This window comes from Bos grunniens, chromosome 1, assembly GCF_055505025.1.
Source record: "Bos grunniens cultivar Pamir isolate PY7600 chromosome 1, Bosgru_T2T1.0, whole genome shotgun sequence".
Lineage (NCBI taxonomy): Eukaryota > Metazoa > Chordata > Mammalia > Artiodactyla > Bovidae > Bos > Bos grunniens.
In genome coordinates this window covers 122,003,884-122,027,807 of record NC_141165.1, presented here as the reverse complement: position 1 = coordinate 122,027,807, position 23,924 = coordinate 122,003,884, and the positions used below count along the sequence as shown (strand labels likewise).

At 36.0% G+C, this 23,924-nt stretch overlaps 1 protein-coding gene across 2 annotated transcripts in view; it reads left to right on the top strand.

Annotated features, from left to right (window-relative positions):
* CHMP2B (charged multivesicular body protein 2B) overlaps positions 1-23,924 on the top strand; it is a 34,829-nt gene that overhangs the window by 8,660 nt on the left and 2,245 nt on the right. The window contains exons 2-4 of one of the 2 annotated variants that reach the window (XM_086321696.1): positions 10,008-10,099; positions 14,043-14,237; positions 17,914-18,016. In XM_086321696.1, coding sequence (XP_086177822.1) covers positions 10,008-10,099; positions 14,043-14,237; positions 17,914-18,016 — 390 coding nt within the window. The remainder of the gene's footprint in view (positions 1-10,007; positions 10,100-14,042; positions 14,238-17,913; positions 18,017-23,924) is intronic. The other variant, XM_086321706.1, reaches the window with a different exon arrangement.

Genomic DNA, 23,924 nt, shown 5'->3' with positions numbered 1-23,924 from the left:
ATTGTCCACCCTCCCCCCCAATTCATTACTGCAGTTTTTGTTGCTGTTGTTTGTGAGGGAAGTGATTACCTGGGTGATGAAAAGACTTTCCTACTTATGTGGCATTTGAGAGAAAAACACAGTGTTGAGAAAGAAATAGTTATGTGATGACCAGGTACCTGAGCCTTCTAGGCATAGAGAACAGTAAAGTAAGAAGCCCTTTCAGAAGCCCAGGAACAGATATTTCTGTATGAAATGTCTTTCCTTTACATTTCTCCATTCCAAACATGATACCAAAGGCTGGTATTTCCTTTCATGCTACCATTTTCTACCTTCAAGTCCATCCTGTGAGACTGTTCTTTCAAAGGATCTTTCACTCATTCCTTTACTTATCTAAGCTGAAAAACACCCTTGGCAGTTTTCTGAAGCTGTTATTGATGAGCATGCTAAAGGCTGTGTCTTTGAGACCCACATGAGACCCAAAGATCTGCTGACAGGTGACATCTCAAAACCTTCCTTAAATTCCTGAAAACACTGATATTTTAACAATCACGAACAAATTCATTTCAATGAGTTCCTCAGGGCTTGAGTTACTTTTGAGACTTTCCTGGTGGGGGAAAAGCATTCCTTGTTGCTTCTTTTTATGCTACCACAGGGCTAGACTCCTATTCTCTTCATAGTGTTCCACCTTTTCCTATCAAGTGAGTCCCGCTGAGATTTTCAACTTCAGCCTGGTTTTTAAGCAAATCCCTGGCTGTCTGGACCAAGTACAGAGTGGCATGATTCTCTACTCTCCTTTCTGTTTCCCATAGTTGTTTATTTTTGTTTTTATTTTTTCTTCATCATGTATTAAAACTGGTTACTTAGGTGATACGTTTTCTTTCAGATTTCTGATATACTATGTCCAAAGCCTGAGAAACAAGTTTGCTTTGCCTATCAAATTTTGATTTCTTCTCACCCACTCTCTCACTGTTATTGTCCTTCTGCCTCTGTAAATTTGATTTTCAAAGCCAGTATTCTCTAGGTACTGACCTCTAATATTAATATTTCTTTCTTAGCCCTTAACCTTTGAGTTTGTAGCATTTTTGCAGTTTTTTTTTTTTTTTTCCCTCATCAACCTAAGGAGATGGTATATCCTCACATGGCCAGTACCCCATCCCCCTTTGTTGTTCATTGTGGAGCTCCACATGCCAGCTTTAGCTGAACTCATGCTCCCAGCTCTTCTGTTCATAGCCATGATCAGAGTTTATCTAATACTCCTTCACCCACTCTACCAGTGCCACAGTGCCACTATTTCCTCTGATACTAGCTTGCAGACCTTGCACATAAAATACAAAGAGGACACTTGCTCTCTCCTCTTGGATCTTAATCCCCAAAAGCCAGTTCATGGAGATGGTAAAGCAGGATGTGGAAGCATTTTGTGCTCCTTTTTCAATCCATGTGATCGTCAGATTCAGGATAGGCAATACAGTTGCATAAATCAAAATGATTTTTCTCTGAAGAAACACATTTAAAAGCAGACAATATGGTAATGTTAAAAAGTCCATCATGACCTTACAGTAAAGTGGCAAACCCAGTACATGGTAGAGCCGGTGCTGTCTAGGAGACCAGCTTAAACACAGCTGAGTGGTATAGTCTGTGAGTTGTGCTTTAGTGCTCCTGAGGCACAGTAATCCTGACTGCAAGCTTGAGCTCCCTCCCTTCTCTCAAAACATAGGCACTTGAAAGGATGAAAAAAAAAAAAGAAAAAAGTGGGCTTTCCTGATAGTTCAGTTGGTAAAAAAAAATCCGCCTACAATGCAGGAGACCCTGGCTCAATTCCTGGATGGGGAAGATTCGCTGGAGAAGGAGGGATAGGCTACCCCCTCCAGTATTCTTGGGCTTCGCTTGTGGCTCAGCAAGTAAAGAATCCGCCTGCAATGCGGGAGATCTGGGTTTGATCCCTAGGTTCGGAAGATCCCCTGGAGAAGGGAAAGACAACCCACTCCAGTATTCTGGCCTAGAGAATTCCATGGACTGGAATAGTCCATGTATAGTCAGTCCATGGGGTCGCAAAGAGTAGGACACGACTGAGCGACTTTTACTTTTCATATTTGCAGCTTGTAATGAGCGACTTTCACTTTTCATATTTGCAGCTTGTAATTTAATCCTCAGATGTGCAAACAGTATGGAAATGAGCAGAGTCTAGAAATAATAACTATGATTCAAGTTGAGGCTTAGCCTCAAACCCAGTAGAAAATTCTAGTGAGCTAGATCACATGGGAGACCCTTTTATATTTCACTTTTTATTTTGGCGCTCTCTGTTTTTCTTTTCTTTGGTAATCAGATAGACCTTATTGACTGGGAACCAAAGAATGACCTTAGGTCTGTTTGTATCTTCTTAAGTCCAAAATTTAAGTCAGTGATCTTATCACTCTTATACATATGTGTTACTTTGTTCAATAAGAAGAGCCTGAAAGGCTTTAATGCCCGGGGTGGAGCTGGCCTGAGTGGCCTTTTCTCAGTGTTGTGCTGGATGTGGGTGAGGAGAAGATGGTGGGTGGGGCAGCCCCTGGAACCTTCTGACATGTCCAAGTACTAACAGAGAGAGCATACCGTAGGCACATCCCTGCATATTCACAGTTTGGAAGTTCAGTACTCCATTTTTCCTTTGTAGAAAATGTCATAAAATCTGTCATAGCTCAGATTTTGCCATTGTTAAATTGTCAACCATCTTTCTTGATAACTAGTAGATTTTATTGTTAAATTATTAGTCATCTTTCTTGATAACCAATAAATTTTATTACATATTTTTAAAGAACCTGTTAAATTATGGCTATAAGATAAATCCTTTCACATTTTGGTATATATATGTTTGTATTCCCTTAGATTACAGTTAACTACTATATTGGTATAGTTGTTGATATGAAGTAAAATGAGAATACAAATAGGTAAATAAATAAAATATACTTCTTGCTCTTAAAGAGCTTGTAACCTTAGGAAGAAATCAGACCTACTAAGAAATAAATTTAATGGGAAATAAACTTTGACTTCAGAACATTAAGAGTGTCTCCGAACCTTTTTCATGTTATTCCTTCTGAATTATTTGAAGATTAAATTATTAACTATGAGTTTAGTACAGGAATTGTTTTTAAAGAAAATTTGTTTTATAGGATACACCCATTATCTCATACGAAAAAAATATTTTACTGTCTTTTCCCTCTTACCTTAATATATTTTAAAGTGTTACAGTTTTGTTTTATACAATCTAGTGTATAACATTAGATGCTCTTGGATTATAGCTTAGAACTCTTTAAATATTAATAGGTCATTAACAACAGGCTGTGAAATATGCAGTAGTTAATTTTCTTTATTTTTCCTTCTCTAATATACAGTGACAGTTATGGTACACATAGTTACATAAAATTAAGAAAAGTGAAGTCAAACAGTTTCGATTAAATTGTTTTATTAATATATCATGTCATTAAAGTATCATGTCATAATACTTGTATTTCAACAAAGATGGCTCTATCTATTCTTTACTCTGATTCTCTGACACCAAGTGGGTGTCTCCAGCACTTTAGTTCAATCCTAACCAACAACTGTTTGGAGTTAGTACAGACCCCACAGGTTAAGGGCTCTGTGCACAAAACTGTCCTCACTTAAGAGGCCAGTCACAAGTCTTAGATTGCCACCAGTACTTCTGACTGACCGGCTGTAAACACTAGTGTCACCCCAACTCCCTCTTCAGATCTGAAAACACACTAGAACAACTCTCAGAACTCAGGAAAGTTCTTAGTATTACCAGTTTATTTGTAAGAATGCAACTCAGGAACAGCTAAGTGGAAGCAAGGTACTGTGCAGGGGGATGGGGTGAGGGGTGGTGCTCAGAGTATCTAGGCCCTCTCTGGACATGTTACCTTCCCAGAATATCAGTATGTTCACCAACCTGGAAACTCTTTCAGTCTCTTTATTTATTTTTTTTTTTTAATTTAATTTTATTTTTAAACTTACAATATTGTATTAGTTTTGCCAAATATCGAAATGAATCCACCACAGGTATACCCACGTTCCCCATCCTGAACCCAGTCTCTTTAAGAATATTTATAACCCTGTCTCTGGCTCTACTCCCCTCCCCTGAGAGATGGGGCTGAAAGGCCTCACCTTCTAATCAAGAATTTGGACTTTCTGGTAAGCAGCCTCATCCTGAACTCTCCAGAGGTACACTTCCTTAGATCAAAAGACATATCTATCACTCAGGAAATTCCAAGAGTTTTGGGAGCTCTGTGCCAGGAACTCAAGACAAAGACCAAATATAAATTTTTCATTACATGACCTTAGTAATGAAAAAATGTATATTGATAACATTTTAGATCCAACAGTCAGTGCTTTCAGCAGTTGCTTTACACTGTGTCAATTACCTAGTCACAATTCAACTTATCAATATGGTGGCTTCTCTCTCAGCTCAGTACTTTTGTAATGTTAGAAGACCATCATCATTATCTTAATATTTCATCTTATCCTAGTTGAATTCAGGGAGTTTTTAGTGTGCAAAAGGATTGTATTCCAAAAGTTCACTTGTAATACTATAGTGTTAAATTTAGGGCATATTTTCTTTTGAAATAGTAGAATAAGTGGTCAGTGTTTTCATACCAATCCATTGTCTTGGGCAAGATAGGGGAACTATGTCCAAAAAATGGAAATTGAAAGGGTTTAAGTAGTGAAGATGAAAAAGCTGATGATTGTTTTGAAAGATGGGGAAATGAAAGCTTTCTTTGCTTTTTTGTTTAGTGTCAGTCTGTAGATTTCAGAGGAAAAACATCATGTGTGTAGACCTAATTAAATTTATGTCCACCTAAAATTCATATGTAGAAGCCCCAACCCCTAATGTGACTGTATTTGGAGACAGGGTCTTTACAGAGATAACAGGTTAAATGAGGTCATGAGGGTGGAGCCCTAATCCAATAGGACCAGTGTTATCATAAGAAGAAGGAAAGATACCAGAGAAAAGGCCATGTGAGGACACAAGAAGAAGATGGCTATCTCATGTCAAGGGAGAGGGCTCAGAAAAAACCAACCCTGCCAGCACCTTAAAATTCTGTTGTTTCTGCCACCCAGTCTATGGTGTTTGTTGTAATAGCCCTAGCAAACTAACAAGTCATGTTTTTTAAGAATAGGATCCCAGCCAGTGCTCCATGAAACACTGCTACCCAAGAAATGCTAATAGAGGTTTCTTTAAAAGGATTCCTGGTTTAATGACTTCGGAGAATAACCGACCACATATTCTTCCCTTAAAGGTTAACAATGTACTTTTGTATATTAAATGTTCTTAGAAGCCTTGAAGCAAATAAATTGGTTTAAAATTTTTTCAACTTGAACATTTCCCAAATATATTTGCCTACAGACTATCCCCTTCTTTTTTAAGTGAAACATGTTTCCCATCTAGAAGAAAGTGAGTGAGGGGAGAGAGCTCCCTCTCTTCTCATCTCCTATATAGATATTGTATGGTTTCCTATTCCTGTGTGTAAGGAACATATAGAATGTATCTTTAGTAAATCCTGAGTGTGAGATGTCCACCAATATAACTTAATTGAGAAACAGAGTAAGTAAAGGAGGAGAAATAGATGTTTTGTAAGTAGGATATAGGAGCTCTGACATCTTATTTTTAACTTTTATTCAGTCATTGTAGTTGATTTTATATAATGACGTGAAATGTTGTTCATTCTGTTTAACAGTGCTATTTGTTGATATCTGTCTCTATTTGTAAGGATTATGTCTCTGATAGCTTTATTTTTTGTTTTCCTACAAGCTTCACAGTCAGAGGCTATTGAATCAGAGTGCCTGTGGGGTGAAGCCTAGCACTTTTTTCTCCCTTGCGCAGATTACCTCACCAAATACCAATTCCGGCCTCTGAAACAAGTGAAATAATAGTACCTACCTTTGGGGGTTGTTGTGAAGCACTTAATATACCTATTACTCAGTATAATTAGTTATTTTTATTCTGAGTAAAGTTTCATTATAATAAGAAATGTGTAGAATATAAGTTGTGATGCTCCATCACTACAAAAGATAATGGTTGCTGGCTTTGCTGTTATTTTAATGGAGTTGAAATTCACTTAACATTAATCACTTTAAAGTGAACAGGTCAGGAGCATTTAGTACATTCACAATGGTGTATAACCACCATCTCTAGTTCCAAAACATTTTCATCACCGTAAAATAAAGCCCTGTATCCATTAAGCAATGACTCACCAGTCCCCTGTCTCTCCAGTTCATGGACATTTGGGTTGATTCCACCTTTTGACTATTTTAAATAGTGCTGAATTTGTGTAGAGTAATGGTTTAGGTACTTTTTTTTTCAGTTCTTTTGGGTAAATAGGAGGGAAATTGTGAGATGAGTTGGTAATTTTATGTTCAACTTTTGAGGAACCACTGAACTTTTATCCACAATGGCTGAAATAATTTACATTCCTACTCACAAGAAGAACTAAAGAGCCTCTTGATGAAAGTGAAAGAGGAGAGTGAAAAAGTTGGCTTAAAACTCAACATTCAAAAAATTAAGAACGTGGCATCCAGTCCCATCACTTCATGGCAAATAGATGGGGAAACAATGAAAACAGTGACAGACTTTATTTTGGGGGGCTCCAAAATCACTGCAGATGGTGACTGCTGCCATGAAATTAAAAGACGCTTGCTCCTTGGAAGAAAAGTTAATGACCAACCTAGACAGCATATTAAAAAGCAGACACATTACTTTACCAACAGAGGTCCGTCTAGTCAAAGCTATGGTTTTTCCAGTAGTCATGTATGGATGTGAGAGTTGGACTATAAAGAAAGCTGAGCACTGAAGAATCGATGCTTTTGAGCTGTGGTGTTGAAGAAGACTCTTGGTTATAGCCATTTTGGCAGATGAGAAATGGTTTCTGATTTCCCTAATGAGTACTTTGTATCTTTTCCAAATATTTGTTGGCCATTTATGTATTTTCTTTGGCAAAATGTCTGTGCAAGGTGTTCACTCATTTGTTGAGTTGTCCTTTGTTTTTGAATTGTAAGAGGTTTATACATACATACATACATACATATATATATATGTGTATATATATATATATTCTGGCTTCTGACTCATATGTAATTGGCGAATATATTCTCCCATTTTCTACATTGTCTTTTCACTTGATAATTCCCTTTAGTCACAGTTTCTAGTTTTCATGGAGTCTGCTTTATCTATTTTTTTCTCTTGTTGCTTGTGCTTTTAGTGTCATATCTAAGAATCGATTGCCAAAACCCAAATCATGTAGATTTACTCCTATGTATTCTTCTAAGTCTTTTATGATTTTAGCTCTTATATTTGAGTCATTCTTCTCTTTTGAGTTAATTTTTATATATGGTGTGAGGCAGGAGTCCAATTTCTTTCTTTCTTTCTTTTTTCTCATGTAGCTGACTAGTTTTCCCAGTGCCATCTGATGAGGAGACTCTTCTATCTGTTGTAGTGGTGGTAGTTTTAAATTCTACCTCTTTACTGAAAAGGTACTCTAGTAAAATGATTAAGACCACTGATTCAGGAGACAAAACTTGCATCCAAATCTGGCATTACTACTTACTACCTTGTGACCTTGGGCACGTTATTTAAACTTATTAACACATATTTTCGGATACGTATAAAATAATAGAAAAACCAATTCCATGGCATTATTGCGAACGTTATACTGAATTGTTGTTTTTCAGTTGCTAAGTCATGTCTGACTTTTTGCAACCCCATGGACTGGAGCACCCCAGGATCCTCTGTACTCCACTATCTCCCAGACTTTGCTCAAATTCATGTCCATTGAATCTGTGATGCTATCTAACCATCTCACCCTCTGTCGCCCTCTTCTCCTTTTGCCTTCCATCTTTTCCAGCATCAGGGTCTTTTCCAGTGAGTTGGCTCTTCATTTCAGGAGGCCAAAGTATTGGAGCTTCAGCTTCGGCAACAGTCCTTCCAATGAATATTCAGAGTTGATTTCCTTTAGGATTGACTGGTTTGATCTTCTTGAAATGCAAGGGAATCTGAAGACTCTTCTCCAGCACCACAATTCAAAAGCATCAATTCTTTGGTGCTCAGCCTTCATTATGGTCCAACTCTCACATCCATAAATGACTACTGGAAAAACCATAGCTTTGACTATATAGACCTTTGTCAGCAAAGTGATGTCTCTGCTTTTTAATGCACTGACTATGTTTGTCATAGTTTTCCTTTCAAGGAGCAAGTGTCTTTAATTTCATGGTTGCAGTCACTGCTTCCACTTTTTCCCCTTCTATTTGCCATGAAGTGATGAGACCAGATGTCATGACCTTAGTTTTTTGAATGTTGAGTTTTAAGCCAGCTTTTTCACTCTTCTTTCACCCTTATCAAGAGGCTCTTTAGTTCCTTTTCACTTTCTGCCATTCAGTATCATCCTCATATATGGGGTTGTTATTTCCTCTTGCAGTCTTGCTTCTAGCTTGTGATTCATGCAGCCCAGCATTTCTATTGATGATACTCTGTATAGAAGTTAAATAAGCAGGGTGACAATACATAGCCTTGTCATACTTCTTTCTCAGTTTTGAACCAGTCAGTTCCATGTAAGTTTCTAACTGTTGCTTCTTGACCTTCATACAGGTTTCTCAGGAGACAGGTAAGATGGTGTGGTACTCCATTTTCCACAGTTTGCTGTGATTCACACAGTCAAAGGCTTTAGTTTAGTCATTTAAGCAGAAGTACATGTTTTTCTGGAATCCCTTTGTTTTCTCTGATCCAATAGAATGTTGAGAATTTGATCTCTGGTTCCTCTGCCTTTCCTAAGTCCAGCTTTTACATCTGAAATTCTTGGTTCACATACTATTGAAGCCTAGCTTGAAGGATTTTGAGCACAATCTTGCTAGGATGTAAAGTGAGTGCGATTGTGTGGTAGTTGAACATTCTTTGGCTTTGGGATGAAGACCTGTTTTCCAGTTGTGGCCACTGCTGAGTTTTCCAGTTTTGCTGACATGCTGATTGTAGCACTTTAATAGCATCACCTTTTAGGATTTTAAATAGCTGACCACATTTCGTCAGAACTCTTCACTATGACTTGTCCCTCTTGGGTAGCCCAGCATGGCATTGTTCATAGCTTTATTGAGTTACACAAGCCCCTTTGCCATGACAAGGCTGTGTTCCATGAAGGGATCACATACATGTAAAGTACTTCGCAAGTTTCCTCACAGTGAGCAAACAGTTTGGCAAACATTACCATCCATATCTGTGATCTTTTGAAGTAATCACTATTTAGTAACAATTAATCTAAATTATAGTCAGTCAGTTAGACTAATACTTTAATTCTTCAAAAGGTAAGACTGATGGATCCTCATGAATTGAGATAAATGAGAAAGACATTAACAATGAATGGACACTTACAATATATCAGGTCATTGTGAATGTTATTTGCACCTTCATGATAATTTTTATTTTATAAGAAATTGAGGTTTAGAGTATTAACTGACTTTACAAGAAACCATCATATAATGATCCAGTAGCAGAGGTGTGATTCAAATCCCTGTCTGCTTCATTGGAAGTCTGGATGCTTCTCTTACTCTATAATGATGATGACATAGTGTAAAAAAAAGATTTAATAAACACATTGCCTGTCTTCCTTTTTGGAATTTCGTGTAATATTGAAGTAGGGAAGAGATGAAAAAGGTTGTGTGTGTGTGTGTGTGTGTTTGCTCACTCACTCGCATATATGTGACATATAATATATATGTCATAAAAGCAATGTATAATAATCAGTTCTCTAAGGGAGTATTTTAGTGTGATTTATATATTCTTTTGACTAAACCTCAGACTATATAGTGTATTTGTACTTCAGTGTTTTTTTATATAATCAATATTTATAATTCATTCTAACATTTGATTAATTTTTAGTATATTGAAACAAAAAAATTTAACATCTTGTAAAATTTTTTTAATTGAGGTTTCTACTTCCAGTATTTTAAGTGGTATTAAAGAAGATCTTACAATTCATACATTTAGGTTTCTTTTGTGATTCTCTTAGATGTAATAAAGGAACAGAATCGAGAGTTACGAGGTACACAGAGGGCTATAATCAGAGATCGGGCAGCTTTAGAGAAACAAGAAAAACAGCTGGTAAGTAGAACATTAAATTTCAGTTTAACTTTTCTAACAAATTTAGAAGTCAGTGTTGGAGTAATTAGCTAACTAGGAAAAAGACACATGGCAGGTGGTAAGTGATTTACTTTACTAAGAAATGGCATTTAATACCTTCCTGCAATTTCTGGTTACCTTTGTTTACTGTGTCATTCTCTTGATTTTTATCAGGAGTCTTTATTCTGCTGAATATAAAATCAAATTATTCTTCTGTTTGTGAAAGACATAAATGCCTAGGAAGAAATATTGCTCAAAACAGCCATCTTCTTCTCAATCAACAGCAAAGATAAAATAGTCCTAGAAAACAAGAGCCCTTCACAATATTGTAAAGCAATTATCCTCCAGTTGAAAATAAATAAATAAATTAAAAAAGAACAAAACAAGAGAGGGTTGCAAGAACTGTTATTGACAATGTCTGTGATAATGAATATACTTTTAAAATAGATTGGCTATCTTTAAGTATTTTTCTGTTACGTTTTTAAATGTATATTGCTTAAAACATTTTTAAAAACCAACATGCTTGAGGTATAGTTGACATGCAATTGATTGTCCATGTTTAAAGCAAATAATTTGACACATTTTGACATATGTATTAACTCATGAAACGATTACTACAGTCAAGGTAATGAACATATCCATCATCCCCAAAAGTTTTCTTATTCCCTTTATAATCGCTTCTACCCATCCCCTTTCTCCCTATTTCCTCCTCAGTTAGGCAAACACTGGTCTGTCATTGTAGATTTTACATTTGCAAGAATTTTATATAGATGAAATCGTAAAGTGATTTCATGTTTATATGGCTTCTTTCATTCATAATTATTTTGAGCTTAATCAGTGTCATTACATGTATCATCATTTTTACTGATAACTGTTATTCCATGTGTGGACATTGCAAAATTTGACTATCCGTTTACCAGCTAATGAACATTAGGGTCATTTCCCAGGTCATTTCAGGGTTATACTGATCCTGTGCTACTTTCATCATATTTCTGATACTTTTTGTTGCTGGTATATAGAAATACATTCATTTTTTTTTTGTACATTGATCTTTTATTCTGTAACCTTCCTAAACTCAGTCTAGTAGCCTTTTTGTAGATTCTATTAGATTTCTACATAGACAATCATGTCATCTGTGTAAATAAAATTTTTCTTCCTTTTGTCATTGTTTATTAGCTATAGGCTTTTTGTAGAGGCCCTTTCTCAGGTTGAAGTTCCTTTATCTAGTTGTTGAGAGTTTTTATCAGGAACTTATTTTGTCAAGTGCTGTCTTTTTTTGCATCTATTGAGATTATAATTATGTAGTTTTTCTTCTTTAGTCTGTTAGTATAGTGAATTACATAACTGATGATTTTCCAAAGTTGAATCAAACTTTTGCTATTGGGATAACTTCATTAGTAATGATGAAGTTTTAAAAAAATATTTTATTTCAATTTGTTGAAATTTTCATAAGAATATTAGTATCTCTGATCATAAAAACTGTTAATTTGTAGTTATCTTTTTGTGTGGTGTCCTTATGTAGTTTAACATCAGAGTACTGCTGACCTTAAAGCATGAGTTGGCTAGTGTCCCTTTCTGTTTCATTTACTGGAAGGGTCTGTGTATTTCTTTTTTAAATGTTTGATCGGTTTCATCAGTAAAGTGAAGTTTTCTTTGTGGATAGATGTTTGAACTAAACAAAAATCTCTTTATGGCTAGATTTTTAAATTCTAAAATTTTCAATTTTTAGAAAATAGGTATAGAATGGATCAAACTTTCTACGTTTTGAATGAGGTTTTGGTAGTGCACATCTGTCAAATAATTTGTTCATCTCTACTAAATTTTAAAATGTAATAACATTGTGTTTATAATATTTTCTTAGTATTCTTTAACATCTTTTGGTTGTTAAGTGATGCCCTCCTCTGCATTTTCAGTATTTGTCATTTGTGTATTCTCTGTTTTTTTCTTTCTTCTAATTGGCAGTGGTTTATCAATTTGATCAATTTCTCATAAAAGAAAAAGCTTTTGATCTCATTAATTTTCTGTATTTTTTTCCTTCCTAGTTTATAGATTTCTTCTCTTGTTTATATATTTCTTTTTCTTATATACTTTGTGTTTTATTTTCTCTGCTTTTTTCTACTTTCTCTATTTTGAAGCCTACTAGATACTCAGTTTTTCTAAATGTAAGCTCTAACACTTTAAATTTCTAAGAACTGTTTTTACTGCAACTCACACATTTTGATATGTGCATTTTTATTTTATTAAGTTCAAAATATTATCTCATTTCCCCTGTGATTTTTTTTTCTATGTTGTTATTGTTGTTGTCACAACCCCGTGTACTGCAGCACGCCAGGCTTGCCTGTCCTCCACTATCTCCCAGAGTTGGCTCAAATTTATGTCCATTTAGTTAGTGATGCCATCCAACCAACTCATCCTCTGTCTCCCCCTTCTCCTCATTCCCCCCATCTTGACCAACATCAGGGTCTTTTCTAATGAGTTGACTCTTTGCATCACGTGGCCAAAGTATTGGAGCTTCAGCCTCAGCATCAGTCCTTCCAATGAATGTTCAGAGTTGATTTCCTTTAGAATTAAGTGGTTTGATCTCCTTGTTGTCCAAGGGACTCTCCAGAGTCTTCTCCAGTACTACAATTGGAAAGCATCAATTCTTGCATGACTTATTTCGAACCATGTTGCCTAATTTCTGCTTGTTATTTTCCTTTCTTATTTTTCTTACTGCTTTCTAAGTTTAATTTCACTCCAGTTAGAAATCATACCTGTAGGATTCCAATCCTTTTATTTTTGTTGAACCTTGTTTTCTGATCCAGAATGTGGTATATTTTTGGTAATTCCTTTTTTTTTTTTTTAATGTGCACTTGCAAAGAGTATTCTGCTGTTGGTGATGGAGTTTTTAGTGAATGTTGGTTAGGTCAGGTTGGTGATAGTGCTTTTGTAAATCTGTACACTCATCCTAAAATACACTTTTGTAAATTTGTAAATTTACACTTTTGTAAATCTGTCCACTCGTCCTAAAATACAGCAATATACTTAAGAAAGGAGTTGCTGATGTCCCTTATGCTACTTGTGTCTTTGTCTGTTTCTCCTTTCAGTTGTATCAGTTGCACTTCATAAATCTGGAAGCGCTGTTTTAGGTGCATACACATTTAGAATTGGTTTGACATCTTTATGTATTAATTCTTTTGTTATGAAATGCCCCTTTTATTCTGTTAATATTCCCTTTTCTTTTTTTTAATCTAGTTAATGTAACCACTCCAAATTTCCAGATTTTACTAAGTATTTATATAGAATATATTTGTTCTATCCTTTTACTTAGCTTTATATAGCTTTGTTTTGCTAATCAAAGTTGTTTTCTTGAGATAGCATATATTTTTATGTTCTGAGAAGGAAATGGCAACCCACTCCAGTATTCTTGCATGGAGAATCCCATGGACAGAGGAGCCTGGCAGGTTACAGTCCACAGGGTCACAAAGAATCGGACACGACTTAGCAACTAAACAACATCTAATTTGCCAATTTGTCTCTTACTTAAGATAGAAAATGGACCTTTTCCTTGAAGATAGTTGTCTGTATTACTAGCTTCAAATCTACCACTGTTTTTTTTTCCTTTGCTATCTTCTACCAATTCCTCCTTTAATTTTTTTTTTTTTCCTACCTACTTTTGGATTGAGTTTTTAAATTTTCTTTTCGGCTTTATGTGATTACTGTTTTGTAGACTTGCTTTCTTTGTGTAGAACACAGTACTAGTTCCGTCTTATCCATATAAACATGTAAAACAGTTTGCCCTCTCAAATGTCTATTTGTATGACTTTGTTAAAGCCTCTTTCTTCATAATCAGGGTGAAAGGATATAATGTATATGTTCAGTCTGTTCTCAAATCACTGAGGACTCCCCCTTTAATGATCTTACTCCTTTTTATTTCCTCTGATAGGAATTAGAAATTAAGAAAATGGCCAAGATTGGTAATAAAGAAGCTTGCAGAGTTTTAGCCAAACAGCTTGTACATCTACGGAAACAAAAAACAAGAACCTTTGCTGTAAGTTCAAAAGTCACTTCCATGTCCACACAAACAAAAGTGATGAATTCTCAGATGAAGATGGCAGGAGCCATGTCTACTACAGCAAAAGTAAGTGGAAACCTTTATATCCATAGCTTTGTGATTTCATCTGAGATGTTTAAATATCAGCATTCAAATTAGATTTAAAGCTCCCTCTTTTATATGTGTGTGTGTGTGTGTGTGTGTGTATGATAACATATATATGGTATAGAATCTTTGTAATTTTTAATCAAATGAGTTACAATTAAACATAATTCAGATAAATATTTCTAGGCTTTTTATCAATTTGTTTTAATATGAAATTTTTGTTTTAGGCACTTCCACTCTTCCAGGATTACATGTAACTTCCAAATTTTTTAAATTGACTTAAAACATTATTTAGTTTTTTTTCCTTAAATTTTAAAAAAGATTTTGGGGCTTCTTATTTCATATGCTATATATTTTGATGTAATAATTTGAATTATAGTTTCCTCTTGATTCATTTTCATGAATGTGTCAGAAAGATGCATGAGTATTTTCAGAAAAATTTATCAGTTCATTTTATCAGGAATGTAAGTTTAACTTACAGTTCCTATATTAAAAAAACTTATTGATTTTACTGTAGAACTTAAAAGACTGAGCCTTTCAGACATTTAATAAATAGTGAGCTCTTTGCTGTGTATTAAGAACTGTGAGAGACCAGAAGAAGTTCAAGACAAAGGCTCTGCTCTCACATATATTACATAGTTCATTTTGGGGGTGGGAGAAGGTTGAGTGTGCTAAAAAGGAAGCTTTACACTCTACAACATTCTGTTCTCCATGTTTCAGTGAACTGCACAGATCCTTGAATAGATTGATGTGAAAGACTTTCTGGAAGACCAGAATTATCAGTAGGCTTTAAATAAAGGGAAGAAAGAGTATGAATATGAAGAGCAAAAAGAAAAGATTAAGCACAGAGGAGGAAAATAGTCCATAACCATTAATTCTCATTATTTGCAGTAATTGCATTCTATAAAGTTTGAGGAACACTGAATTAGGGAATATCGAACCATTGTTCCTAGGGGAAATGGAGGGTTAGGTTCCTGTGAGCCTTTGATCACAGTTGTTGTTAACTTGTCTGGACCATAATTCAGTCCTATGCTTAGAGGAGTATTTTAAATAGTGATATCACCAACCAAAAGGAAAAAAATAGTCCACAAAGATGACACTAATTTACATTATTAGTGCTGAGTCAAGACGGCAGGGTGTCATCTTGGGAGACCTAAGCTGGAATTGTGCTTGTTGGGCCACTCAAACTTTGTGCTACTCTGTGCATGTCCACAAACGAGCATAAAAGTTCTTCAAGTATTGACTTGAGGTTACAAATACATTTTAGTGAGTAGACAAATTCACAAATAAGGAATTCAGAAATAATGAGGATTAACTAAAATTGCCTTTTAGACCACAGAACACATGAAATAGAACGTGTCCATTTTATGTACAGTAAGTACAGTGACTCATTGTGTTCCTTAAAAAAAGATTGTTTCAAAGCTGTTTATTCTGAATAAAGCTTATTCTGTCAGTTTACTTACTTTTGATGGACCTTAGTCATTTACAGTGGAAATGCATGGTTAAGAGCAAAAAAACTTTGTTTTCCTTTTTTGGTTTTACAAATCGATAGAACTAAATATCTATCTAATTTTAAGTTAAGGTCCTATCTGAAGATCACACACCAGAGCTGGATAACCTTTCAATAATGTTGAGGAAGAAGACAACTCATTTTGCAATTTTCTGCAAGTGATAGGGGAAGAAAGCATACCTAATGTGGTCCTGCCATATAGCAATGTACGAATTAGAATTTTCACTTAAATTTCTTAAAAATTTGTTGATTCAAGAAATATTTGTTTAGGTCCTCTAAGTAGGAACTATAATAAGTGATGGGGATGAAATGGGAAACACAACCAGGCAAGTGCTGATTAAAGTCTATTTACAAAGCAGCCCATTTGAGAGGTAGTTTTAGTTCAGTGATTGGGCTTCCCTGGTGGCTCAGATGGTAAAGAATCTGTCTGTAATGCAAGAGACCCGGGTTCAGTCCTGGGTCAAGGAGATTCCCTGGAGAAGGGAATGGCTACCCACTCCAGTATTCTTGCCTGGAAAATTCAATGGAGAGAGGAGCCTGGCGGGCCACAGTCCATGGGATTGTAAAGAGTTGGACATGACTGAATGACTAACACTTTTACTTTTTTCCCTTTAATTCATGCTTAGAAACATGGGCTTTGGAGTCAGATTACTTGGGTTCATATCTTACTTGATAGCTGTGTGATCTCGACAAGCTCTTCATTCTTCATTTGTAATAGGAAATGGTAATACACTTTCACTTTTCACTTTCATGCATTGGAAAAAGAAATGGCAACCCACTCCAGTGTTCTTGCCTGGAGAATCCCAGGGATGGAGGAGCCTGGTAGGCTGCCGTCTACGGGGTCGCATAGAGTTGTACACAACTGAAGCGACTTAGCAGCAGCACATAAAGACTTGTTAGGTATAAATGTATTTAACTTTAAATATAATTATATTTTATACATATAGTGCTTAGAACAGTGCCTGGCATACAGAAATAATATATATCAGCATTAGCTGCTCTTTTATCACTGTCGGCATTGTAGTTGTTATTAGTATATTTTTGTAACAGTACTGTAATTTGCAAATAAAGTCATATAATTTACACCAATACATAAACTTTTATCTGTACTGAGTAGGATTTAACAGGAATATCTGTTTTAACCTAGGGTGTCAGAAACTGCTGCCCTAAGGTGAGAAACTGAAATCTGAAGTATTTATAGTGAAAGCAAGTAGAGAAGAGCATTCCAGCAGAGGGACAGTATATGCAGAGGTCCTGTGGTGGGAGGGAACACAGTACATTTAAGGAAATAGAAGATCAGTGTACCCAGAGGGCAGTGGTGCAGAATGAGACTGGCTTGTTAGGCAGGGTTAGGATGTTTGGTCTCACAAGTCAATTTATGGAATTGAGTTTTCAGTGCTAAGAACAATGCACAGCCTCTCGAGAATTAGGTATATGTGAGCTGGTGGTGGATGGGAGGGTACAGTGTTGTATTTGAAAAAATTACTTTGGCTGCAGCATGCATAAAAGACTGTGTTTGCTTCCTATCTTTGAACTGACATATTTTATATAACACACATACAATAAACACATACACCCAGATACATATATGATAATAATATATAAAATATTTTGGCCATACTTGATATCATTAATTTGTTTTAATTAAATTAGTTGTGAATATAAAATATTCACATATTTTTTGCAAAGCTCAATGTTTTTATCATTTCTTGAAATCATGGTTTTAAATGAATAAATAGGTTAAATAAGTGTCCTTTAATTCAGACATGAAAATTTTTGGAAAAAAATTAATATTTTTTTTAAAATTTAGCCATTACCTGCTTGCCACATAACAGGCAAATGTAGTTTTCCTATATGAGTAGCAATGGATTTTTTGTTAGCAGTATTTTTTTAATTACATAATGTTTTGCCTACTGTTCAGATGATTTTTTTCACAGTGGCCTTTATTATATGGATGTTAAGCAGATGGTTTCCAAATGAGTAGTTTAATTTTTTTTTTTTATAATATTAACACTTTCATGTTTGATAATGGCAGAATGTTTATCTTTTAAAAAAATCTACCTTTATTGATGTGTTCCCTTTGGACTTATTCCATAGTAAAATTTTCATAATTATGTATGTAACATGAATCTTTTCATATGTTTAAAGACAATGCAGGCAGTAAACAAGAAGATGGATCCACAAAAGACATTACAAACAATGCAGAATTTCCAGAAGGAAAACATGAAAATGGAAATGACTGAAGAAATGAGTAAGTTTAATCACTTGTAATGAAATTTTCAGTTGTTTCATCTTTCAATTAGCAAGTTTATTTACTAACAACCTCATATTCTCACCCATGAAGACACAAATGAGAAATAATGTAGCTCTCTTCTAAATAGATGACTGTATTGGAATTTCATCAAGTTTTTGTGTAAGGCTCAAAATTCTATTAACATTTAGCTGAAAGAAAAATGTAAAATATGTGATGCCTTATTTCTGTGCTATTTGGCCTTGGCAATTTTACTTTATAGATTAGAGAATCAAAACCAACTTGTGAATAAAACAGTGCTTCTTAGTATAAGTTAGATAATCTAAGAGTTGTGTTGATTATTTCATACTGTAGAAGATCTGTAAATATACAGAAGATATATTTTTTCATATTATAGAAGATCTTATATATTTCATACTCTAGAAGATCTATTTATATTAGAGGTAGAGATAATGGAGCTCTTTCATTCTTTTTTCTTTTTCCCCTTCCAGAGTCTAAATTTAATATTTAATTTTCTTCTTGTTGAGTATAAACTACATACTGTGGTAGAAATATAAGGAATAAGGCTATAGACAAATTTATCATTATGCCACCTATAGTGTTAGTATTATTTATTTCTTTCCTATATTTTTCTATATCTTATAAAGTGAGATAACATAGATGATTTTGAATCTTATCTTGCCTTTAAAAAACATAGTAGTATAACATAAAGATGTCCTCATAACCTTGAATTTTCTGTTTTTTTTTTTTAATGGCTTTAATATTATATAACATCAATATATCCTAATTTATTGAACAATTCTTATATTGGTTGGTAAGATTGTTTTAACGGAGAAGGCAGTGGCACCCCACTCCAGTACTCTTGCCTGGAAAATCCCATGGATGGAGGAGCCTGGTAGGCTGCACTCCATGGGGTCGCGAAGAGTCGGACACAACTGAGCGACTTCACTTTCACTTTTCACTTTCATGCATTGGAGAGGGAAATGGCAACCCACTCCAGTGTTCTTGCCTGCAGAATCCCAGAGACAGGGGAACCTGGTGGGCTGCCGTCTATGGGGTCGCACAGAGTCAGACACGACTGAAGCGACTTAGCAGCAGGAGCAGCAAGATTGTTTTAAAATGTTCAGTTTATTTGACAGTCCTTTGATAAATATGTTTCTGTAATATCTTTGGCTGAATTTCTTCAGTGTTCTTAGACTATTAACTTTTATAAGACTTTTGGTTCATCAGTTCAGTTCAGTCACTCAGTCATGTCCGACTCTTTGTGACCCCATGGACTGCAGCACGCCAGGCCTCCCTGTCCATCACCAACTCCCAGAGTTTACTCAAACTTACGTCCATCGAGTCAGTGATGCCATCCAAACATCTTGTCCTCTGTCGTCCCCTTCTCCTCCCACCTTCAATCATTTCCAGCATGCAGGGTCTTTTCAAATGAGTCAGTTCTTCGCATCAGGTGGCCAAAGTATTGGAGTTTCAGCTTCAGCATCAGTCCTTCCAATGAATATTCAGGACTGATTTCCTTTAGGATGGACTGGTTAGATTTCCTTGCTGTCCAGGGGACTCTCAGTTTGGTTCAAACTACCAGATTATTTCAGAAGGACTATGCAATCTTTATTTCATCGATAACAAATGAGTGACCCTTCACAGCACCCTGGTCAACATTGAATTCTTACTTGTATAATACATTGAATTGTTACTTGTATAATACGTCAAAACTGGCATCATTGTTTCACAAAGATATTGTCTAACTATTTTACAACTATATAGGGATATGTCAGTTTAGCTGTTGTTTATCTCCTAGCATTTTAATTTGACAGCATTTATTGTATAAAGCACTATCTAAATTACTAGGATTACTAAATTCATGAAAGTCCTAGTATTTTGTTTCAGAGTATCTATTTTTCTTCTGATGAACTATGGAATGAGGTTTGTGACATTGTAAAGGAGACAGGGATCAAGACCATTCCCATAGAAAAGAAATGCAAAAAAGCAAAATGGCTGTCTGGGGAGGCCTTACAAATAGCTGTGAAAAGAAGAGAAGCGAAAAGCAAAAGAGAAAAGGAAAGATATAAACATCTGAATGCAGAGTTCCAAAGAATAGCAAGAAGAGATAAGAAAGCCTTCTTCAGCGATCAGTGCAAAGAAATAGAGGAAAACAACAGAATGGGAAAGACGAGGGATCTCTTCAAGAAAATCAGAGATACCAAAGGAACGTTTCATGCAAAGATGAGCTCGATAAAGGACAGAAATGGTATGGACCTAACAGAAGCAGAAGATATTAAGAAGAGATAGGAATAATACACAGAAGAACTGTACAAAAAAGATCTTCATGACCCAGATAATCACGATGGTGTGATCACTGACCTAGAGCCAGACATCCTGGAATGTGAAGTCAAGTGGGCCTTAGAAAGCATCACCAAGAACAAAGCTAGTGGAGGTGATGGAATTCCAGTTGAGCTATTCCAAATCCTGAAAGATGATGCTGTGAAAGTGCTGCACTCAATATGCCAGCAAATTTGGAAAACTCAGCAGTGGCCACAGGACTGGAAAAGGTCAGTTTTCATTCCAATCCCAAAGAAAGGCAATGCCAAAGAATGCTCAAACTACCGCACAATTGCACTCATCTCACACGCTAGTAAAGTAATGCTCAAAATTCTCCAAGCCAGGCTTCAGCAATATGTGAACCATGAACTTCCTGATGTTCAAGCTGGTTTTAGAAAAGGCGGAGGAACCAGAGACCAAATTGCCAACATCCGCTGGATCATGGAAAAAGCAAGAGAGTTCCAGAAAAACATCTATTTCTGCTTTATTGACTATGCCAAAGCCTTTGACTGTGTGGATCACAATAAACTGGAAAATTCTGAAAGAGATGGGAATACCAGACCACCTGATCTGCCTCTTGAGAAACTTGTATGCAGGTCAGGAAGCAACAGTTAGAACTGGACATGGAACAACAGACTGGTTCCAAATAGGAAAAGGAGTTCGTCAAGGCTGTATATTGTCACCCTGTTTATTTAACCTATATGCAGACTACATCATGAAAAACGCTGGACTGGAAGAAACACAAACTGGAATCAAGATTGCCGGGAGAATTATCAATCACCTCAGATATGCAGATGACACTACCCTTATGGCAGAAAGTGAAGAGGAACTAAAGAGCCTCTTGATGAAAGTGAAAGTGGAGAGTGAAAAAGTTGGCTGAAAGCTCAACATTCAGAAAACGAAGATCATAGCATCTGGTGCCACCACTTCATGGGAAATAGATGGGGAAACAGTGGAAAGAGAGTCAGACTTTATTTTCTGGGCTCCAGAATCACTACAGATGGTTACTGCAGCCATGAAATTAAAAGATGCTTACTCCTTGGAAGGAAAGTTATGACCAACCTAGATAGCATATTCAAAAGCAGAGACATTACTTTGCCAACAAAGGTTCATCTAGTCAAGGCTATGGTTTTTCCTGTGGTCATGTAAGGATGTGAGAGTTGGACTGTGAAGAAGGCTGAGCACCGAAGAATTGATGCTTTTGAACTGCGGTGTTGGAGAAGACTCTTGAGAGTCCCTTGGACTGCAAGGAGATCCAACCAGTCCATTCTGAAGGAGATCAGCCCTGGGATTTCTTTGGAAGGAATGATGCTAAAGCTGAAACTCCAGTACTTTGGCCACCTCATGTGAAGAGTTGACTCATTGGAAAAGAGTCTGATGCTGGAAGGGATTGGGGGCAGGAGGAGAAGGGGACGACAGAGGATGAGATGGCTGGATGGCATCACTGACTTGATGGACGTGAGTCTGAGGAAACTCCGGGAGTTGGTTATGGACAGGGAGACCTGGCGTGCTGCGATTCATGGGGTCGCAAAGAGTCGGACACGACTGAGCGACTGATCTGATCTGATTTTTTTTCTGTGGTTTAACGACACTGTGCTTCCTTGGTGGGTCAGTTGGTAAAGAATCTGCTTGCAATGCAGGAGACCCGGGTTCAATCCCTGGGTCAGTAAGATTCCCTGGAGAAGGGAATGGATACCCTATCCGATATTCTTGGGGCTTCCATGATGGCTCAAATGGTAAAGAATCTAATCTGCCTGCAATACAGGCGACCTGGGTTTGATCCCTGGGTTGGGAAGACTCTGGAGAAGAGGGAGATGGCCACCCACTCCAGTATTCTTACCTGGAGAATTCTCTGGATAGAGGAACCTCATGGGCTGTCTTTCATGGGGATACAAAATGACTGAGCACACATGCATATGTCTTTGAGAGTTTCAAAAACTCTTTAGTTTTTATTTTAACCTTTACTTTTAAAAATATAATTTTTCAAAAACATCATTAGTGAATTTTTAGTGACTGAGAGAATTGCCATTTATATAATTATCATAGTATCTAAATGTTTATGTGGATTCCAATGATGGCACAGGTGTGAGCAGATCTTAGTGGAGGAATTAAATATTCCGTTAAGCCATAGTGAAGAGAATCAGTAAGCCTGTATTTAAAATTCATATCTATCACTTGTTCTCATTTGTAATTTAGTAATTTGCAAGTCTGAAAGAATAGTAGTTATTGGTGGTTACTCGTTTTTTCAGTAAAGTGTATTAACATTAGTATTTTCATCCAAAGATAAATACAAGCTTTAGATGGACATATCTTTTTCAAATTAGAATTTATATTTTACAGTGTTGTTCCAATGCTTGTTCACATTCAGGTTTTGGAAACAAGATCTTTGGGAAGTTTGTATTACATCTTTAATTTTGTTAACACTTTTCCTGAAAACATTTTTCTCTGCTAATCCTGACTACACCATTCTGGTGCTGCTTCTCTGTCCTCTTCTTTCATTTTTTTCTGTGAGTAGTTTTTCATTCAGGCCCTTATTAACTCTAACCTGGACTCCCTGCAGCCCTTGTTACTTCACTTGAGTATCACTGCTAAATAATTTTTCTGGAGGCTTACTTCTGAGCATGCTGATCAGATTCCCATAGTGGCACTTTTCTGACTACAAAAATAAAGTCCCACATCATAAATCAAACACAATTTTCAGGTCAAGCCCTTTTCTTTTATCAACGCAAATATTGAGGCCCAGAGTGGTAAAGTGACTTCCCGTAAAGTTGGCCAGTTACTAAGTGTAAGAACTGAGATTCTAAATAAAAATTTAGCATTCACTTTACTTCTTCAGAGATGGTGTTCCTTTTTTTTTGGTCTTAAGCTCTTTAGCTTTTTCCAGTTGATTTTATACTATTAAACTAACACAAAAAATCAAAATTATCAAACAATGCTCAGTAGAGATCTTAACCAATATCAAGCTTTATTAGCAATGTCAAGGATACAAGCTATTAAGATACTCCTGCAGAACAGGGAGAGGGGCGGGGCCATCTGAAATGACTCTCCAAATCTTTTTCTTCCCATAACAGACATAAGCATCATAGATGATATGTCTAATCTGTTTACTTATTTCATGTTGAACAGAACATTCACAAAGTGTAGGAAATATATTAAATTTATACCTCAGATGGTCACCTATCTTATGTGTTATTTCAACCTATAAACCCATAGGTTGTAGCTACAACAATCCTAAAATGAAAACAGCCTGCTAAGTTCATAAACAGGGACTCTCTTGCTGGCAAGTATTAGTCTGTTTATCAGACAACCAATTAGCAGGGTACTTACAGTGAGATCAGGCTAGGTTACTTGTCTTTCTTCCTCTGGGACCTTCCCCAGTGATCATGTTAATAACAATCATAGGCCAGTTTTTTTAATTCTTTCCTTCCCAACCACTTCCCATTTATACATCTTACATAGTCAAACAGAAGAGCTTACTCTTCCTTACATGTATCCCTGCTGCTTCCCACTGTGTCTTTGCTCATGCTACTGTATATCTATGTGTCCTTCAGTGACCATCTCAAGTATTTCTTCCTTCCAGATGGGT